General features: G+C 54.8%; 2 protein-coding genes across 2 annotated transcripts in view; one reads left to right on the plus strand and one right to left on the minus strand.

Moving 5' to 3' along the window:
- TMEM163 (transmembrane protein 163) overlaps window positions 1-11,113 on the plus strand; it is a 256,319-nt gene extending 245,206 nt beyond the window's left edge. Inside the window, exons 7-8 of the mRNA XM_059927621.1 lie at window positions 8,817-8,958; window positions 10,360-11,113. Of these exons, the coding sequence (XP_059783604.1) occupies window positions 8,817-8,958; window positions 10,360-10,420 (203 nt within the window). The 3' untranslated portion in view covers window positions 10,421-11,113. The remainder of the gene's footprint in view (window positions 1-8,816; window positions 8,959-10,359) is intronic.
- Window positions 11,114-12,477: 1,364 nt separating this feature from the next.
- MGAT5 (alpha-1,6-mannosylglycoprotein 6-beta-N-acetylglucosaminyltransferase) overlaps window positions 12,478-17,374 on the minus strand; it is a 363,475-nt gene continuing 358,578 nt past the window's right edge. The window contains exon 18 of the mRNA XM_059927612.1: window positions 12,478-13,024. Coding sequence (XP_059783595.1) covers window positions 12,826-13,024 — 199 coding nt within the window. The 3' untranslated portion in view covers window positions 12,478-12,825. The remainder of the gene's footprint in view (window positions 13,025-17,374) is intronic.

Below are 17,374 nucleotides of genomic sequence, written 5' to 3' on the forward strand. Positions count from 1 at the left end.
GGTCACTTTTAGCTGCTCGTCTTGCAGAAGAGCTCAACAATTTGGAATCTGTTCCTCACTGTCCTCCCCTCCCCCCAGGCTGTTTAATGATTCTCAGGGTTTCCTATCAGGGCGGATGTCTCGTGCCCTAGGAATTGAATACACTCTTCCTGAAGCACCTCCACCGGGACCTCCCGCCAGGGCGGCTCACGGCTCCCCAGGCTCTCAGTCATGGAGCACAAAGGGCTTCCCAGAGCCTTGCATTTGAGGTGCGTTGCTCCACATAAAAAGTAAATGTCTCCCCTGGATTCTATGCAGGTTTCCTTGGTGAACGCTCCACGCCCATTTCCCCCTCCAGCTAGTGGAACGCTTACCTGGGAGTTGAAGTTGCAGTGACCAGGGCTTCGCCAGGGCAATGAGCCGTGTGTTCTCTGCTCAAGACCCAAACCAGGCGGAAGTGTCCCTCTGTGTCCTGCGTGGCCTTTGGGCTGACAGAGGAGGATGTGTGACAGTAGGAAAAGCACGTTTCCGTTTTTGCCAACTAGTGCTGGCATGTAAACTAGAAACGTGATGGACACCACTGCCTGTCTGTCTTCTTTTTCTTTATCCTGGAGCGTGTGAAGTTTCTGGGGGTCGGGAGTAGAGATGGGAGCCCCTGTGCCCTGGGGTGGGAGGTCCAAGGGTAAAAGCTGGTGGGTTGGTGGGTGTGCCTGCACAAAGTAGAGCAGAGGTCGTTAGGTCTTTCTTTCTTCCTTTCTTTCTCTCTCTCTCTCCCTCTCTCTTTCTTTTTTTTTTTAAATTTATTTATTTATTTATTTATTTATGGCTGTGTTGGGTCTTCGTTTCTGTGCGAGGGCTTTCTCTAGTTGCAGCAAGTGGGGTCCACTCTTCATCGCGGTGCGCGGGCCTCTCACTATCGTGGCCTCTCTTGTTGCGGAGCACAGGCTCCAGACACGCAGGCTCAGTAGTTGTGGCACACGGGCCCAGTTGCTCTGCGGCATGTGGGATCTTCCCAGACCAGGGCTCGAACCCGTGTCCCCTGCATTGGCAGGCAGATTCTCAACCACTGCGCCACCAGGGAGGTCTCTCTCTCTCTCTCTCTCTCTCTCTCTCTCTCTCTCTCTCTCTCTCTCTCTCTCTCTCTCTCTCTCTCTCCTCTCTCTCCTCTCTCTCTCTCTCTCTCTCTCTCTCTCTCTCTCTCTCCTCTCTCTCTCTCTCTCTCCTCTCTCTCTCCTCTCTCTCTCTCTCTCTCCCCCCCCCCCCTCCCTCCCTCCCTCTCTCTCTCTCTCTCTCTCTCTCTCTCTTTTTTTTTCCAGCTGCGCTGCACAGCCTGTGAGATCTTAGTTCCCCAACTAGGGATTGAACCCGGGCCCCGGCAGTGAAAGTGCTGCGTCCTAACCACTGGACCGCCAGGGAATTCCCATGATTTCTTTTTTAAGGAAAGAACCTCTCCCCGCTCCTCAGATTCTCAGAATTCTCTCTTGTGTGCAATACGTGGGTGCGGTCACGTGTGGGTAGCTGTCATGCGTTGAGCACGGGGCGGATGGCGCTCAGAGGGCCCTTCTCTCCCAAGTGACGAGCATGGTGACGCGCTATGGGCGTGGACTCCTCATCCTGTGCTGGTGCCCTGCCGTGTGCGGAGCTGGGCTTTTGCACGGTGGGGCAGGCGGGCGGGAGGTCAAAGTGATGCTTCCAGGATGGCGGGAGAAGTGTTCACTCCCTGTGATTTTTGTGGTCTGGTGTTTTTTAAGCTGGAAAGGAAAACGCCTCCTTTGGCTGTGGAATCCTCCTTTCTTTAGGAATGAGAGCACAGGCGGCCTTGTGCTGAGAGCGTTAACCAGGAGGCCGGGTGTGGGTTCTCCAGCCACCTTCGAGGTTCTTCTCTGTTGCTCTGAGGGGCACAGCTCTGCCTGCACCCTTCAGGCCTGAACAGAGCAGAGGTCCGGCTGGACCTTGAATCTCCAGCGACGCGTTCTGTTCCTTCCTTTCCAAGTCTCTTTACCTTGCACACGAGGGACGGGAAGGCAGGCCTGGGCGGAGCTGCACCAGTCAGTGCAGTTTTCGGGGCTCTGGGTGGTGAGTACCCAGCAGGCGCTCCTCTGTCTGCCCTGAGTTGATCCCTTAAGTCAGAGAGCCCCTCTGACTTACAGATATCAGCACTTTCTGTATTCAGATGACTGCAGCCGAGACACTGGGCCGGGAGCCTGAATGTGGACCCAGGCAGGAGGCCCTGTCCACTCCCTACCCGTGACCACGGGGCTTGACCCCCTTCTTCTCAGAACAGTGGGTGCCCCTCCCTCGACTGGTGACTTCACCGAACGCTTTATAGGCGTTCCAGATGCTGTTTCTATTTAGGCTTCACTTGTCCTAACGTCCCACCATTTTATATGGCGTAAGAGAAGCCCCTGGTGAGAAGTGTGTGTGTTTCTAATGAAATAACCCCTGATGTCATCATTTGCACATACAGAACCATCCACATGAATATGCAGTACTTCCGTCCTACTCTTGACCCGGGGAGAGGGGTCATTACAAAGAGAAGTGGATGGTTTAAGTGAAAACTGTTCCACCGACAGGCGGAGAGCCGGGGGCAGGCACTCCTCAGGCAGAGGGAGCCGAGTTGGGAGGGAGCCTGGGGCATCTGCGGGGCGAGAGGAAGGAGGGCAGGATGAGGGGCCCCGACGAGTGGGCGAGGGCGGACCATTCAGGACGTTAGGTCAAGTGTGGGATTTTGGATGTTCTGCTAAATGTTTAAACAGACGAGGTGACATGATGGATATTTTTAAAAGAGACTTGTGGCCATCAAGGTAGAGAACAGAGCGGAGAGGCCTCAGGGGGGAGGGGAGAGGTCTCTGGGGAGCTCACGGGGTGGTGGCCTGGCGCGGGGGGCGGATATGGGGGAATGGAGGAAGGGTCGGCGATATTTATAACATGGGCAGGGCTCGGGGATGAATTGGCTGTGGAGGTTGAGGAGAGACAGGCAGAGCAAGACAGAGGGCGCTATTGCAAAGAGCTGAGGCAGCACCCCGGTCCCCTAGCCTGTCACCCATGAGGGCCCCCCCCACCCCGGCCATCAGGAGGCGTGGTTGTCACACTGCAGTCCCCCCCTCGGTGGGAGTGTCAGCTAAATAGGTGGCAGTAATTACAGCCTCCTGCTAATTGCCTTGTCTGGGATCCCGATTTTCCTCATTCATTGATTAGCAGAACTAGGGAACCATCTGTAAGTATCTCCTCCCTGTTCTTCCCTCACGTGGGGAGGTCGGGGGGCCGGCTGGGCTTCAGGAGCCACGCCTGCCGTTACTGTTGCTCTGGCCCAGGGCAGGGGGCCAGGCCAAGTGCTTTCTCTCCAAGACCAGCCAATTGCTTCTGGTGCTGGGAGGGAGGGAGGGCGGGCGGGTCTCACCTGTCACCTGGCGAGGCGGCTGGTTGCTAAGCTGGAGCTGTGTGTGGACCGGGCCAGGCTGCTCCGCCCTGTTGGTGGAACAGTTTTCACTTACACCGTCCACTTCTCTTTGTAATGACCCCTCTCCGTGGTTCAAGAGCGGGATGGAAGTACTGCTCCTTTGTCCCTGGGCCGTGCCCTTACAGTCAGGAGGCAGATCTTCAGGGGAATGGGGGCGACAGGGTGCGGGTAAATTCCAGACTTCCTTCCCCACGCTGTGCTGCGCAGCGCGGGACATCATGCCTGGCTGGTTTTCTTGCTTTGGATGTTTAGTCAGCATGCGGTCATTGCTATAGGACTAGGCTGAAGCTGGCTTTGTATCATTTAAGGCAAAAGGATTTTGTGCAGCAAGTTAATACTACAGATCAGACAGAGGAAGACTGTGGAAAGGTACCTGGGGGGAGTTCTGAACGAGGGGCCAGCAGCCGGGCCCCAGCGCTGCCCGCAGGACAGCTGGAAACCCGAGTTGAGGGGCCTGGGTTGACTGTTCTAAAGTACCAAGAGTCTGTGGTGGTTTTCAAGTACATGAACAACTTTGAATCAGAATTTCCTGCATAAAATTAATATGTGCTTAATTATACAGATTCTTATCTAGTCATCAAAGCCAGACTGTTAGAGCCTCTAATCAAGATCGCCTCAGACATTATTTTGTTTTCTAAGATGATGACAGCGTTTATTTTTGGCAAGAGCCCTGGTTTTAACAGGCAGATGGAACAAGCGTATGGGCCTGGGTGGGGTGGGGACAGCGGCCCAGAGGTGAGTGACCGATGGGGCCTTGTGTGCCTCGCTAGGAAGATGGGTGGCCTGTGGGCTCAGTGTCCTTCCTGGGGAGTAGCTGCCGCTAGGAAGCCTCTAAAATTCTGAAGGATGCGGCAGGGTGGGTACGGAATCGTCCCCCAGTCCGGGTGTGCTGGTTCCAGTGTCCTCGCACAGGCTCATAAGAAGTGCAGCTGAAATGTCAGGCTCCGTCATAACCACAGGTGGGCAGAGCGGAGCAGGTCAGAGACTCCTGGAAGGTATGGGTGAACAGGGTGAAAGTTCCATCAGCTGTGAACCATCCGGAGTCCGCATGGGGTGGGTGGGTCCCCCCACTGTCGAAAGGGGAGGCTGGTGGGTCCTTGGCTGGCAGAGCCGGGTGACTTGGTGGAGCGAGTGGACTTGTGGCTGTCTGGGGGACCCTCCCACCCTCTGCAGCCTTTCTGAGCTCCTCCGGGCTTCTCTGAGGGCTCCGGGGGCCCACTGGTACCCACGATAAAGATGGAGAAAGAGGAGTGAAGGATTCCAGTCTGCCCTGGGGCAGCAGCCATCTCCAGCTCGTCTCTGCCTTTTTCCTCTAGCCGCCCCCCAAAACAAAATTCCCCCAACTTAATGCCTGAGAGGTAAACCCCAGTCCAGGTAGCCCCTTGACAGAGTAGTGGTCTCTGTGGACGCTTTTGGTGGCCTTCTGAGAAATGACGTGGGCTGCAGAGACTTTTTTTAAGAGGACTGGTCTGATTCCATTTGTTAAAAAGAACAGGGAGATTCAAGGGACAGCCAGACGCAAGAGGGTAAATGCCAGCCTCTTCTAATGGGAGAGGGGAAATATCTTGATGATCCTGATGTATCAGAAGACAGGAGAGAAATACGGCCTCCCCCGTCTCAGAGTGGACCCGCTGTCCCACTCCTTGGGGAGAGATGGAAGCAGAATTGAGGGTGTGATATGCAGAGGCCAAAACCATGGGCAGGACAGAGAGGGGGGAGTTCCAAAGCGCTCTGCGTGCGAGGAGCTGGGAGAGACCCTGCGGTGACAGAAGGGCGGAGTGGAGTCAGCTACATGAGCCGCATGGAGAACAGAGGTGGGGAGCACGCTGGGTGCTTTTCCCCATCGTCTAGAGGTGAGTGAGCCTGGAGGAGCCACGGAAACTAACACCCCAGGGGCCTGGGTTGCAGCCTTGTCCCCGGGCGGCCCTGAGAAGGGGAGGGCAGGACGTAGCATGGGGAAGGGCGCCTGTCTCCCGTCGGTCGAAGGTGGAAGGCTTAGAGATTTGGCCTTGGGATCTGGCACTGGTGGGACACATCTCAGGTGAAGCTGATGCCAGCCCTGCCCTCCCGCTACCCCCGGGGCACCCAGAGAGCGCTTTGTCAGGTCTGCTGTCTGCAGTGGAGGCCTTGGGGGAGGGGTAGAAGTGCTCCCTGCGGACGGTGGGCCGGGATCCCCAGGTAGACACGGCAGGGCAGGTGGAGGCCCCGCCTGGAATAGCCCTCACCTGCCACAGGCTCCCAGCAAGTCCCGGCCCCTCTCCACCCAGTTCCCTGGACTGGCCTCTGGAGGATATGGTCCCCCGTGGCAGGGAGGTGGAGGGGTTTGCCTTTGCTAACCCTTGTCACCTGTATCGAGGTGAAACTGGGTTGGAAGGCTCCGCCAGGTGTGAACGTGAGTGGGGAAGGTTGGCGCTCCAGGGGGCCCCCGACCACACCCTGAAGTTCAGGGGTAGATCCTCCGCCTCTCGGGGGGCTGTCTCCCCAGAGCTCTAGCCGCAGGCCCGCCTCGGCAGGGAGGCCCCCAGAGCCTGGGCAGGGGTGGCTTCATCTCTCCCTCGGGACGGCCCAGACCGGCTGGTAGGAGTCCCTGACTAAGGCCATGTCCGTGCCTTCCCCTCCCCCCTCCCTCCATCTGTTAGCTCAGTATTTAGTGCAGCAATCGATCGAGTCCCCGAGAAGCGCCAGCCCCTGTTCTGGGAGTTGGAGCACAGCAAGGAGAGACACAAAACTCCTGTCCTTTCGCCGACATTTCTGGTGGGAAAGAGAGGGATGTCTGCAAAAAGAAAAACGGTAAAAATGTCATGTAACAGAGAGCAGAGCCGCAAGGGCGCGCCGGTAGGAGGGTGTGGCTGGGGGACGGAGGAGCCGCCTTAGGGGCTCTGGGTTCAGGCTGGGGAGGCGGCGTGGGAGGCCCCAGGAGGAGGGGTCCGGCCGGGGCTGGCGGCTGCAGGCGGCGGTGTGGCCGGAGCGGGGACGAGGAGCGGATCGGCGGGCCTGGTGCGTCCGAGGAGGGGGGCGCTGGTCACCGCAGGACTCGCCCGCCGTGAAGAGTCTGGATGGTTTTCAGAACTGGGCGGCTTTTCCGCTGGAGGGCTTTGGCTGCTGTTCGCTGCAGAGGTCAGTCTGGCTGCCGCGAGGGGAATCACGGCGAGGATGGGGGAGGTGGGCAGGAGGGGGAGCGGGAAGGCGGCAGACTGGGGGGCGGGTTTGGGGGGTAACAGTCGGCAAGAATGACTTGATGGGTGGCTGAGATGTGGGACGTGAGAAAAGTCCAGCCTGGGCTCCTAGATGTTTGGCTGCAGCAGCTAGGTGGCGGGGGGCGCTGATTACGGAGAGGGTGGCCGGAGGGCGAGTCGTGGGGAGGCAGCAGTTTTTGCTCTGAGCGTGTTCAGTTTGAGATGCTAATATGTCTGCAGCTGAGGGGAAAGGTCAGGACGAAAGAGAGCTAGGGAGATGCTGGCTTATGGGGTGGAGGTGAGAACCTGGCCGGAGAACACAGGCGGAGGAAGTGCTCGGGGGACTAAGCCAGGCATGCAGATGGGGACGAGGAGGAGGGTCTAGCAAAGGGGACTGAGAAGGAACCGCGGGAGTGCACAGAGGGAAAGCAGCAGAGCGCAGCGTCCCCTTGAGGCTGGAGAGACGTGTTCTTATTAGGAGGGCGTACGCTGAGGACGAGGCGTGGACCATGGCCTGTGGCAGCCGGGAGCCATCCAGGACCGGGGCAGCGCTGGGGGGAGGGAGGGACCTGAGTGGGACGGGGTGAAGAGAGAACGGGAGGCGTGATGGGGTAGCCAGCTCTCCGGGGAGTTTTGCGAAGGGCGGTAGTGAATGGGGATCGCGGTGGGTCAAGGAAGGAGGTGCAGGTGGGTGATGAGGCTAAGACTTATCCCAGTGGGAGTGACCCAGGAGCGGGAGAAGAAATCCAAGAGCAAAGCCCTCCAGTGAACTGGGATGAAGGCGCCAGTCTCACACAGGAATGGCAGTAACTGGAGAAGCAGCTGAGTACGTGAGGGCAGCAGGCATAGGCGGGCGGTGGCCTTGGCGTGGGGAAGATGTCCGAAGGTGTCTGAACCTGTGTGCTCTAAGAAGTACAAGGCCGAGTCCTCAGCTGAGACCTGGCGCGTGGGGAGATGACAGAGATTGGAGGGGAGAGGAGAGGGTGTGATGCAACAGGCAATCAGAGATGTCCTTGCAGGCCCGGCTTCATCTCGGTCCCATTGTTGAGGCGCAGCCTGGTGAGGTCTACCCCGTGGATCCCGAGACAGGGCTTGGCCTAAGTCATCTCTACCCTACACTCTTCTTCCTCTCCCCCTGCACTTCATTTACAACACCCCACACAACCCCGCGGTGGTGCAGCCCACAGTGAATGCATTTAAGGTTATTCAGCAGGAGCATGGCACCTTTACCCCGGGGGAATTGCCAGGGAACGGAGCAGGCCTGCTGTCGGAGAGGTGACTGGCCTGCCTGCATGGGCAGCTGCCAGGGGACCACCGGCCGGCGTGGGCCTGCAGCTGCTCTCAGGTTATGCTGGGGCAGGCGAGGAGTCTTGTGGCTCACAGCACGGCGAGACCCCAGGAGCCCCTCTAAACCATTCCCTTCCCGTGTGGCCTTGGAAAACGCACAGGTAGGCTGGAAGTGCGATGCCTCAGTCGTGGGGACCCACTGAGGTGACGTGTGTGAAAGGAGACGGTGATCAACGTCTGTTAGCTCCAGTTCTGGCTGGATTGCCCTTTCTGCAGCCAGGTAGCTAACCCTAGTCTTCGCCTTTCCTTCCTGGAGAGTGAAACATCCTTGGGTGACTTGGGAGACACGGCAGAGAAAGAACGTGGGTTCAGGTGGAATCCCAGCCCTGCCCCTCTCGATCTGTGTAACCCGGTCAGTTTACTAAACCTCACTCACTCTGCTCAACTTCGTTTTCTCATTGGTGAAACGAGGGTGATGATCGGACTTCACAGAGTTGAGAGGATCCCAGCTGTGTACTTGCCCAGCAGACACTGGACAGATGTGAGTCCCTGAGTATTGAGTGTCCCCTGTGCGTTTGGCAGGCCTGGTGCCCCTGCCCCCCTGGAGACCTGTGTTCCTAGGGCGTGGGAGGAAGCCGACAGGAACCGTACACAGGCTGTCACGTGGGCATGGTGGCTGGCAGGGGCTGGACGGTGAGGGTGACAGCTCCATCCAGGGAGGTCCCTGGTGACATGTGAGCAGAGACTTGTCAAGCCATGTGGGTGGCTGTCAATCACCCGAGAAGTGCTTCTGGAACATCCCTTCCAGCACACGTTCCGGGATGCAGAGGCATGCCTGGCATTTTGGTAGTTTCCCTGGTGGCTAAGCAAGTTCACCGGGCACTGCCCTCAGCCCCTCTCTGCTTCTCTTCCAGGGTTTAACTCCCTCGTGGGGGCCGTGATGGGCTTCTCCATTCTTCTGAGCGCCGAGGTGTTCAAGCACAACTCGGCGGTCTGGTACCTGGACGGCAGCATCGGCGTGCTGATTGGCCTCACCATATTTGCCTACGGGGTCAAGTAAGTGCTCTTTCCTCTTTGCTCTCCGGGCGGCCACGGGTGCTATATCCCCCACCCCTGACGATCATGTCTAGTACCTGTGACCCTCCCGCCCCCGGGGGAGGTCAGGAGACTTGGAAAAGCCCCCTGCAGCTGTCACATACTCTGGTGGCTGGGACAGAAGTGAGGCAAGGACTTGGACCAGGGGCCTAGGCTTTCAGTCACAAAAGGTCCGCTTTTGTCTGCTGTCTTTATAGTTCACTGAATGGTCCTCCCTTTAACCCTTCGTGCCTGAAGATTTGTGCCCCTTTCTTTATGGTGAGGGTCGTAATGATGCACCAGGGAGGCGTTTGTGGGGTGTCCTCACCCTTCAAGCCCCCTCTGCCACCTGCTACAGATGCCGGGACCTCACACTTACTTAGAGAACTTTTTACTTAGAGTGCAGAAGGGCTGCATGTAGAAAAAGCCACCCCAGGCGTTGGGTTCTAGCCCAGCCTGAGGCCTCTCACTGAAGAAGTGCCAGCAGGCACCGCTGGCTCTGCATCCAGCATCTAGGCTGGAGTCGGCCTTTGAAAAGAGAACAGTTTCTCAAAGGCGCTGAGCTTTTAAATGTTAACATGCTTCCTCTCTCCCACTACAATGGCTCTAATAAAAGAGAGAGACAGTAAGAGTTGGTGAGAATGTGGAGAAATCAGAACCTCCGTCTCTTGCCCGTGGGAATGTAAATTGTTCAGCCGCTTTGGGGATAGCTTAGCAGTTCCTCAAAATGTTAAACACGGAGCTGCCAACCATTTGGCCCAGCAGTCCCACCCTTTGGCATATACTCCAGCGAAACGAAAACACACATCCACGCAAACACCTCTGCATGAACATTCACAGTGGCATTATTCACAGTGGGCAACAAGTAGAGACAACTCGTATGCCCAACGTATGCAGGTTTTAAAGAACCCAAATGTCCATTAACAATGGATAAATAAAATGTGGTAGAGCTATGCAGTGGAGTATTTATTCAGCCACAAAAAGAATACCGATGATTCATGCTACTGATAGATGGATGAACCTCGAAAACACACCCAGTGAAAGAAACCAGTTACCAGAGGCTACATCTTGAATGATTCCACTTATAGGAACTATCCCCAGTAGGCAAAGCCATGGAGATTGAGTAGGTTAGTGGTTGTCAGGGGGAGATGGGGTGGGGAGTGACCGCTAGTGGGCATGGTGTTTCTTTTGGGGGGACGATGAAAATGTGCTGGAATTAGGTGCGCGTGATGGTTGCCTGTACTAAAAACCGCCGAACTGCAGGAATTCTATAGTACGTGAATTATACTTCTAAAAAACAGAAAGCCCCCATCTGTTTCCCAAGAGCTCAAGCCCAGGGCTGCGGAGGGTCTGTGTGGGGGTGACCGGCCTTTCTCTTCTCAGGCTCCTCATCGACATGGTGCCCAGGGTGAGGCAGACGCGCCACTACGAGATGTTCGAGTGAAGGGGGCCGGCTGCCCTACATCTGCATGAAGACTGTCAGGAGCACGAGAGCTTTCCATGCAGGCGGACGGTACTGCTGTTTAACTGAACATTCAATTCCTTTGTGCTCACGGGAACCAGGTCTCCCCCGCAGGTCGGACTGCACCGCTCCCCCCCCCTCCGCTGCCCCCGCCGAACACCGTAGGACAATGAGCACGGAGCAGGGCCCCGTCTCCGGCGGGAGGACTGACCTTTTCCATCTTCTGCAGTAAAGAGGTTCGTGTGGGGCGGATACGAAGTCTGCTTGGTGGAATGCCTCTGTGGTGCTCCCAGCCTCCAAGGGATAGCAGCTCCCCAGACCCACCTCCTGGGTCCTCCGCGTGGGCCCGGAGTCTCCTGGCAGATTTTAAAAGAGAAGACCGTACCCTTTGGTCCCTCACCCCTTTATCACTTCCTAATTAATTTCTGTCCGTGTATTTCATTCATTTCATACTGTTTTACTAATCCTCAATCTAAACACCAGATTTGTTCTAAAGGAGGAGACCATTCTATTTTTAAAGTGCTTAGTGATAGATGTGTGAGCTTTTGCATGGTCGAACTCAGCCCCTGACCCTTTCCTGTACATTCAGAACCCGAACGTACGTGTAAACACAGGATCCCTTTTGGAGAGATGTGAAACTACAGTTTATTTGTAATAAATAATTATATAATCTAATCTATCCATATATATGTATCTATCTATATGCTGTGTGAAGTGGTAATGGTACATTACAGTCTGTTCACGTTGTAAGGAACAAGCTGTTCTCGGTTTATGCAGCGTTAGGCATCGATTCTGTTAAAAAGACACACACAAAAAAAACGGTCTCAAAAAAAAAAAAAAAAAGGTCTCCCCACACGCAACATTCTGTACCTCTAGCACTGCTGCTTTTCCGGGCGACGGTGACCAATAAAGACCTTGACCTGTTTTGTATGGTATGGGGAGGTGATGGTGAAGGTTGGCACTGCTGTGGGTGAGGGATGGGGTGTCGGGTGGGGGGTCAGGCTCACACCCCGCTCAGGGAGGGAAAGAGAGTAGCCACATACGTCCATGTGGTGTTGCCTGGAGCTGACCCCCCGCCCCCCAGGGATGGCTGTGCCCCGCCCCCCAGCTACCTCAGGCTGGGGAGGGGAAGGTGGTGCGGTCCCTTCTAAGAGGTCACTGACCTTGGAGAGAAAGGCATGCTGAAAGCATCCCATTAAGCCAACAGCATTTTGAGGCATGTTCTGTGGGCTGTTTGTTAGTTACCATGTTGCACAGAAAAGATGGACACTGTCCAGGTCTGGGAAACGCAATATTCAATAGGTTTCTTTTCTGCGGGTTTTCTCCCTGTATTTACTGTTTAGTACAGTTCCCATTGTGGCAGCTATGCTGTGGCATCCCCCAAACTTAGGCACTCAAGTTATGCTCACCTTTCTTGGGGACGTGTATCCCATCAAACATGTCGGCTGTCTCCCATGGTGTCTCTGCTCCGGGCGGCGACCAGAAGGTTCACCAGCTACGGGGAGGCTGCATCACGGCCCTCCACCATCCCCACAACAAGCCCCTGGTGGGAGCATGAACTTGAACTTCCTTGTTCCCAGGGCCTGTGCCTAACCGAGTGCTCACGGACCACACTGAGCCCAAAGTGCTCTTCCTGAAGTGGGGAAACATGTTCCAGGTCTAATAAGCCCTCCGATAGCCTCTTAAGGGCTATCTATCTTGCTAGCACATCCTTAAAGATTTTTAAACATCTGACGTAGTACAGTTACCTACAAAACAAACAAAACAACAGTCTACTTGCAAACGCAATTCCCTTCTAGGTGAGCGGAGGGCAGGGAGAGTGCTGTGCAATTAGTACTGGCGGGTGTGATACAAGGGAAAGGGTGTTCCACAGTGAGCCCCCCAATCCCTTAAACCTACCTTCCTATCAGCATTTTCGGCAGCGTACCTGCGAACGGTGAAACGCAGTCAGCGGCTGCCACCGCCGGGGGATGCAGCTGGACGGGGTCCTGCTGGCGCCCTGGTACCCACCCGCCCCGCCCCCAAATCACTTCCATCTGTCACACAAGAAAAGTTTATTGAAAAATAAAGTTCTCCCTAGTTTTCTCTACAACAGTGGAAAACAAAGCAGTGCCCTCTACGCCGGTACAGTACATTTGACAGCAACACCTTATCTGCAGAATCCTGCACTACTTAACCCCAGAAGTGAACAGTAGAAAATGGTTGTACCAGGAGCTGGCTGAAGACACAGACGCGAATGGCCATTAGCTTACAGACATCAAGGCTGTGACAGCAACTACAGCAGAAGGGACGTCACCATCTCCTTTGGCATAGACTGTTCCGCTCTTGTTCGTCCTGTTCATACCCGGGCAGGCCGGTGAGCGAAGGCGTCCGACATCTGTTCCATCTCAGCTGTGGCAGGGCCGGCTGGCCCAGGGAGCCCTCCAGCGCCGCAACGGCTCCGAGCCTCCAGGACCACCACCCTTGCCCCCCACGGACCCAGACGGGGCCCTGCCCGCCGCACAAGCGCACGGCTGCCCTTGCGTCCCTCTGCCGTGCCTCACCGGATGCAGGGGCCTGGGGGTTAATCTGAAGTCTCCACAAGATCTGGGAAAAATAGAGGAAATGATGCTTTGAAGAAGGTAAATTCCAATCTTAAATGACTGCTGATTCAGCTGAAGAGAATCCAAAGGATCTGAAAAAGACACCGGACTCCAACACATTCCTCCATTTTCCACAAATGCAATCTATGCAGAATAGGGCCAAGATAGGACAGGAGATAAAACTCTAAACCTATCTAGGGAAGCAAGAGGCTGAAACCACCACCGCCCACCCCCCCCCCAAAAAAAACAAAAAAACTGACATTCAGGTGATCTCGGAAAACATCATTAAGCCCTGAGCAGCCTCCTGGAGCTCTGAAGACGCCCCCGCCACCCCCATAGAATAACCTTTAATGTGACAGAAACGTGACAACTAACCAGCCTGGGAGTCTGATCCTCTTGGACTGGACAGTGGAGGAGCCACCCTGGCCAGCAGGGGGCGCCAAAAGGGGCTTCCTGGGGAGCGATTAAGTTCAATTGGTCATTCCTTTCCCCTTCAATAAAAAACAGAAACGCCTCTATCATTGCATTTCAGAGGAAGATGGGTAACTTTAAGGAGACAGTCTGTCAGAGAATTCATTTTAATTTCCAGCTCACCGAGTTCTGCAAAGAAAAACCCTGGAAGGGTCCAGAAGATAAGAGTGGGGTGCGGTCCAGCATGTGGCCAGAGGTCACCCTCTTATGTTCAGTTTGCTAATTCTTGCGGCCCAGTTCCATCTGGGGCTGAAGTCAGGCATATTTTCCAGTCAGTGCATTTTAACCAGCAGGGTGGATACAGGACTCAGGTATCGTCCACCACTACATCCTACAACATTCCATCAACCTGGAATATTCTCCTGTAGGTACTACTTTTGAATCAATGATAGGAAGTGAGCTCAGCTCTTTTTTTCTGGATTTTATGAAAGGCAAATAACAACAATATTTAACATTTACTAGGGCTTACTATATGCCAGACACTGCTAAACACTGCTAATTCACTGCTAAACTGAATCCTCACAAAAACCCTAAGTGCTAAGAAAGCTAGGGTAGTTTTTTTCTGCATCGGACACTAGACAGCTAATTTGGCCTTTTGCTATAAAAACTTGGTTTTCCATTTTTTTGTTGAAGCCCACAAGAAGGAAAGGAACCCGCCCTCCGCTTTAGGAAATTCCTACCTTCCTAAAGAAGTCTGAATCTCTCTACATCCATCCATCTCTTCACATAAGGTGCTCTGCAGCCCCATAGGGATGGATGGGGTTAGAATGAAGCCAGTGTGGAAATGAAAATATTTTTCAATAAATAAAACATTCCAGGCTTGGGAGAGTAACACAACAGAGCCTGTCGTTAACAGACCTTTTTTTTTAAATCAAGAATTGGGGGGGGGGGCATGGGACAGGGTGGTAATGTCCCCATTAAATACACAATCTAGGTAAACCACCTCAGAGAACGCGGTGGCCTGCCTTGGTCTGGTCTAAAAAGCACAAATCCACCCATAAACAGAACAGTTTCTGTCTACCCGGTCACACTCGTGGCTTCACTACCAGTGAGCTGCGCTGGGGCGCCCCAAAGTGAGCTTACCGGGAAGCTGAGTAGTCACTTTTATTGAACCCCACGTTTGCCAAAGAAACAAAAAAAGGGGGTGTGTATTTCTTCCCCTTCAACCTGCTAAGCAGATGAAGTGGTTTTGGGCCAGTGCTTCCATGAGCTCAGCAGGGCCTGCTTCCCTTCAGTGTAACCCCTCAGACAGGGCTGGTCTTCTGCTGCGGCCAGACCTCACCAAGCTCCCGGGGTGGCACGTGTCAACCAGCAGTCCCCAGACAAACCCGAAGACCTGGCCGAGCAGCCTGGGAAGGTATGGGCTGGTCTGGAGGAAGTCAGACCTTTTCTTGGGGGTTCTCATGGCTTCATGGGGGTGGATGTGCCCCTAGACTATGGCCCAGGGGGGCTTGGAGGGCATTTCCGGCGCCCAGCCTGAGTTGCCTGCAGTGATGCCAGGGCACGTCCTATCTCCAAGCTGGGGGAGTCTGCTAGCTTCCTTCAACAAAACCCAGATTCCAAAACCAACCCCACATTCCAAAAACCAACCCGAAAGAAAAGTGAAAAGGCACCTCAGAGAAAAAATAAATATCACCAAAGAAATATCTCCAAACATACAGCAAAACACACAAAAAGTAAACTATAAGCAGTGACAAAACACAATCTAAGCAAGAATGCAAAAAGCTTCTCCAATTGTACGTGTGCAAATCGAATTACATACAAGAAATAAATGAGGTGTTTAGTGGCGTGAGAAGTGTTTCCCCTTTCAGGAACTTTTCCTCCCGAAAGTCTTTACATTTCAAAGGAAAGCTTTCTCTCCTTTAATAAATTAAATGTTTTCCCTCGAGTTTTTTTTTTTAAGAACTTAGGATCACAGTGGAGGAGAAAAAAAAAAAAATCCCAAATCTTTTAGGAAAAAAATGTACGAAAACTAAAGACCAGGCAAGAGATGAGAGATGCTCAGAGCACAAGACACTAATCCTGATTGGGGATTTCTCTCCCTGTGGAATTGTCATCAATTACCAATTAATTGGTTTAGGATTCTATTAAGATCGGCATTGGCAAAACCATCGAAGGCTCCCAGCCCACACTCTGAGAGGCGCCTTCCCCTCCCAGGGCAGGCAGGAATCGCACCCCTTCCTGCGCAGGGCAGATGGAGGTCCCTATCCCAATGTCCTCTTGGGTCGCTGACCAGACTTGGGCCACGTGTGTGGAGGCCTGAGAGCCAGTATACATTCAGTGTCGCCGCCTCTGTTCATAATGCCCTCAAGAACTGGAGTGCGGGTTTCTTTGCCCCAGGAGCAGCTGCCCTGCGGGCAGAGAGCTCTGGCTTACTTCCATGACTGGAAATGGGGGGAAGCCGGAGGAATCTTCAAATGGGGGAGGTGCTCTCCTGGCTGCCTGACCTGAGAGTCCTGACGTGGAGAAGAGGAATTCTCCAGAAGGCGGAGAGTCCCTGAGCTCAGGGGCAGGCAGCAAACAATCCCTGCAGCTTCTGGAACACAAGCCCGGCACAGCATCTTTCTGAGAACAGGGCTTTCCAACTTCCTTGCTTTCAGAGTTCCTGCGCTGGCTGTTAACAGCTCTCTTGCAAAATGGCTTAATCTGGCAGAGTGGGAAACTCGTCTCGGCCCGCCGGCTCCCCCTGCTGGTCAAACACCGGCACGCACGTCCTCAGCACTGGAAACTCCCAGAAGAGCCCAGAAGAGGGCAGCACCGGCCCAGGAATCGCAGGTCTGGGCCCTCAAGCAAATTGCCACCAGCGAGGCTGCAGCCAGGAGTCCCATCTGTAGGGAAAAGCAGTTCCCCACAGCAGGGATGGCAGTTGTTTCCTCCCACTGCAGGAAACCACCCTTGCAAAGCTTCAAAGCACTCAGGCCCTCGCACCCTCCATCCTTGTTGCTGTTCTCAGCCAGGTTGTGACGGGCAGGCCCCTGCATCACGGTCAGGGCAGAGCGACCTCCCCGCCAGCGTTCTCCCTGGCACACGTGGGCCACCTATGGGGTCGGGGGGACGCTGCTGCCCTTCCTCCGTCCCTCCATCCTCTGAGATGGGAGGTGCAATGAAGACCCACAGAGGGTCTTCGAAAAAAAGGCTGGCCGTGCACTTGACATTAATTTTACACCCAAGAAGAATCCAGAAGCAGGCGGAATCTAACTTCCCATAACTCAAGTCTCCACACTCCATCTGGTCCTCAGAAAGCAGAATTCTCACTTTAACCTCACGTCCCGAAGGCCCACCCAGGCCATTAGCCTTGCCCAGCTGCTCTGCTCGGCGATCAAGGCACTCAGAAGCATGAGTGAGTGCTGGACGGATCACGGGACAGCTCATAAGCGGGACATTCCGCCAGACAGAGAAGAGGGCTCACTCTTACCAGTACGGAGATGCCAGGGCATCGCAGGAGACACACACGCTTACACGCACAGCACTGAAGCACGGGGTGGAGGTGTGCAGGACCGGGGGAACTCACACAAAAGCAGAGGAGGGGGAGACTCCACGGTTTGGTCCGACCTGCCAAGCGGCTCACCCGCCCCCGCTCCCCACAAATACTTGTGCCTGGAGTAAAAGCCAGCATCAGATTCCTACCCCTTGCACGCCGCACCCACACTCATAGGTGAGTGTGGCCAGGACAGTGCACATGCACCCTGGCCTGCCCTTGCTCCCCGAGCCAGCATCAAGTTCACCAAGAGCCCCGTTCCCTGGACTCCAGTGACATCAGACATTAGAGGGAATACAACACAAGCCCATCCGTCTAGAACCCAGCTCCGGTGGCACCACTGGTTCTTAGGGACCAGCTTCACTCCCGTCCAAATCTCAGCTCGAGGACAACTCTCTTAAGGGG

Source organism: Balaenoptera ricei, chromosome 7, assembly GCF_028023285.1.
Source record: "Balaenoptera ricei isolate mBalRic1 chromosome 7, mBalRic1.hap2, whole genome shotgun sequence".
Lineage (NCBI taxonomy): Eukaryota > Metazoa > Chordata > Mammalia > Artiodactyla > Balaenopteridae > Balaenoptera > Balaenoptera ricei.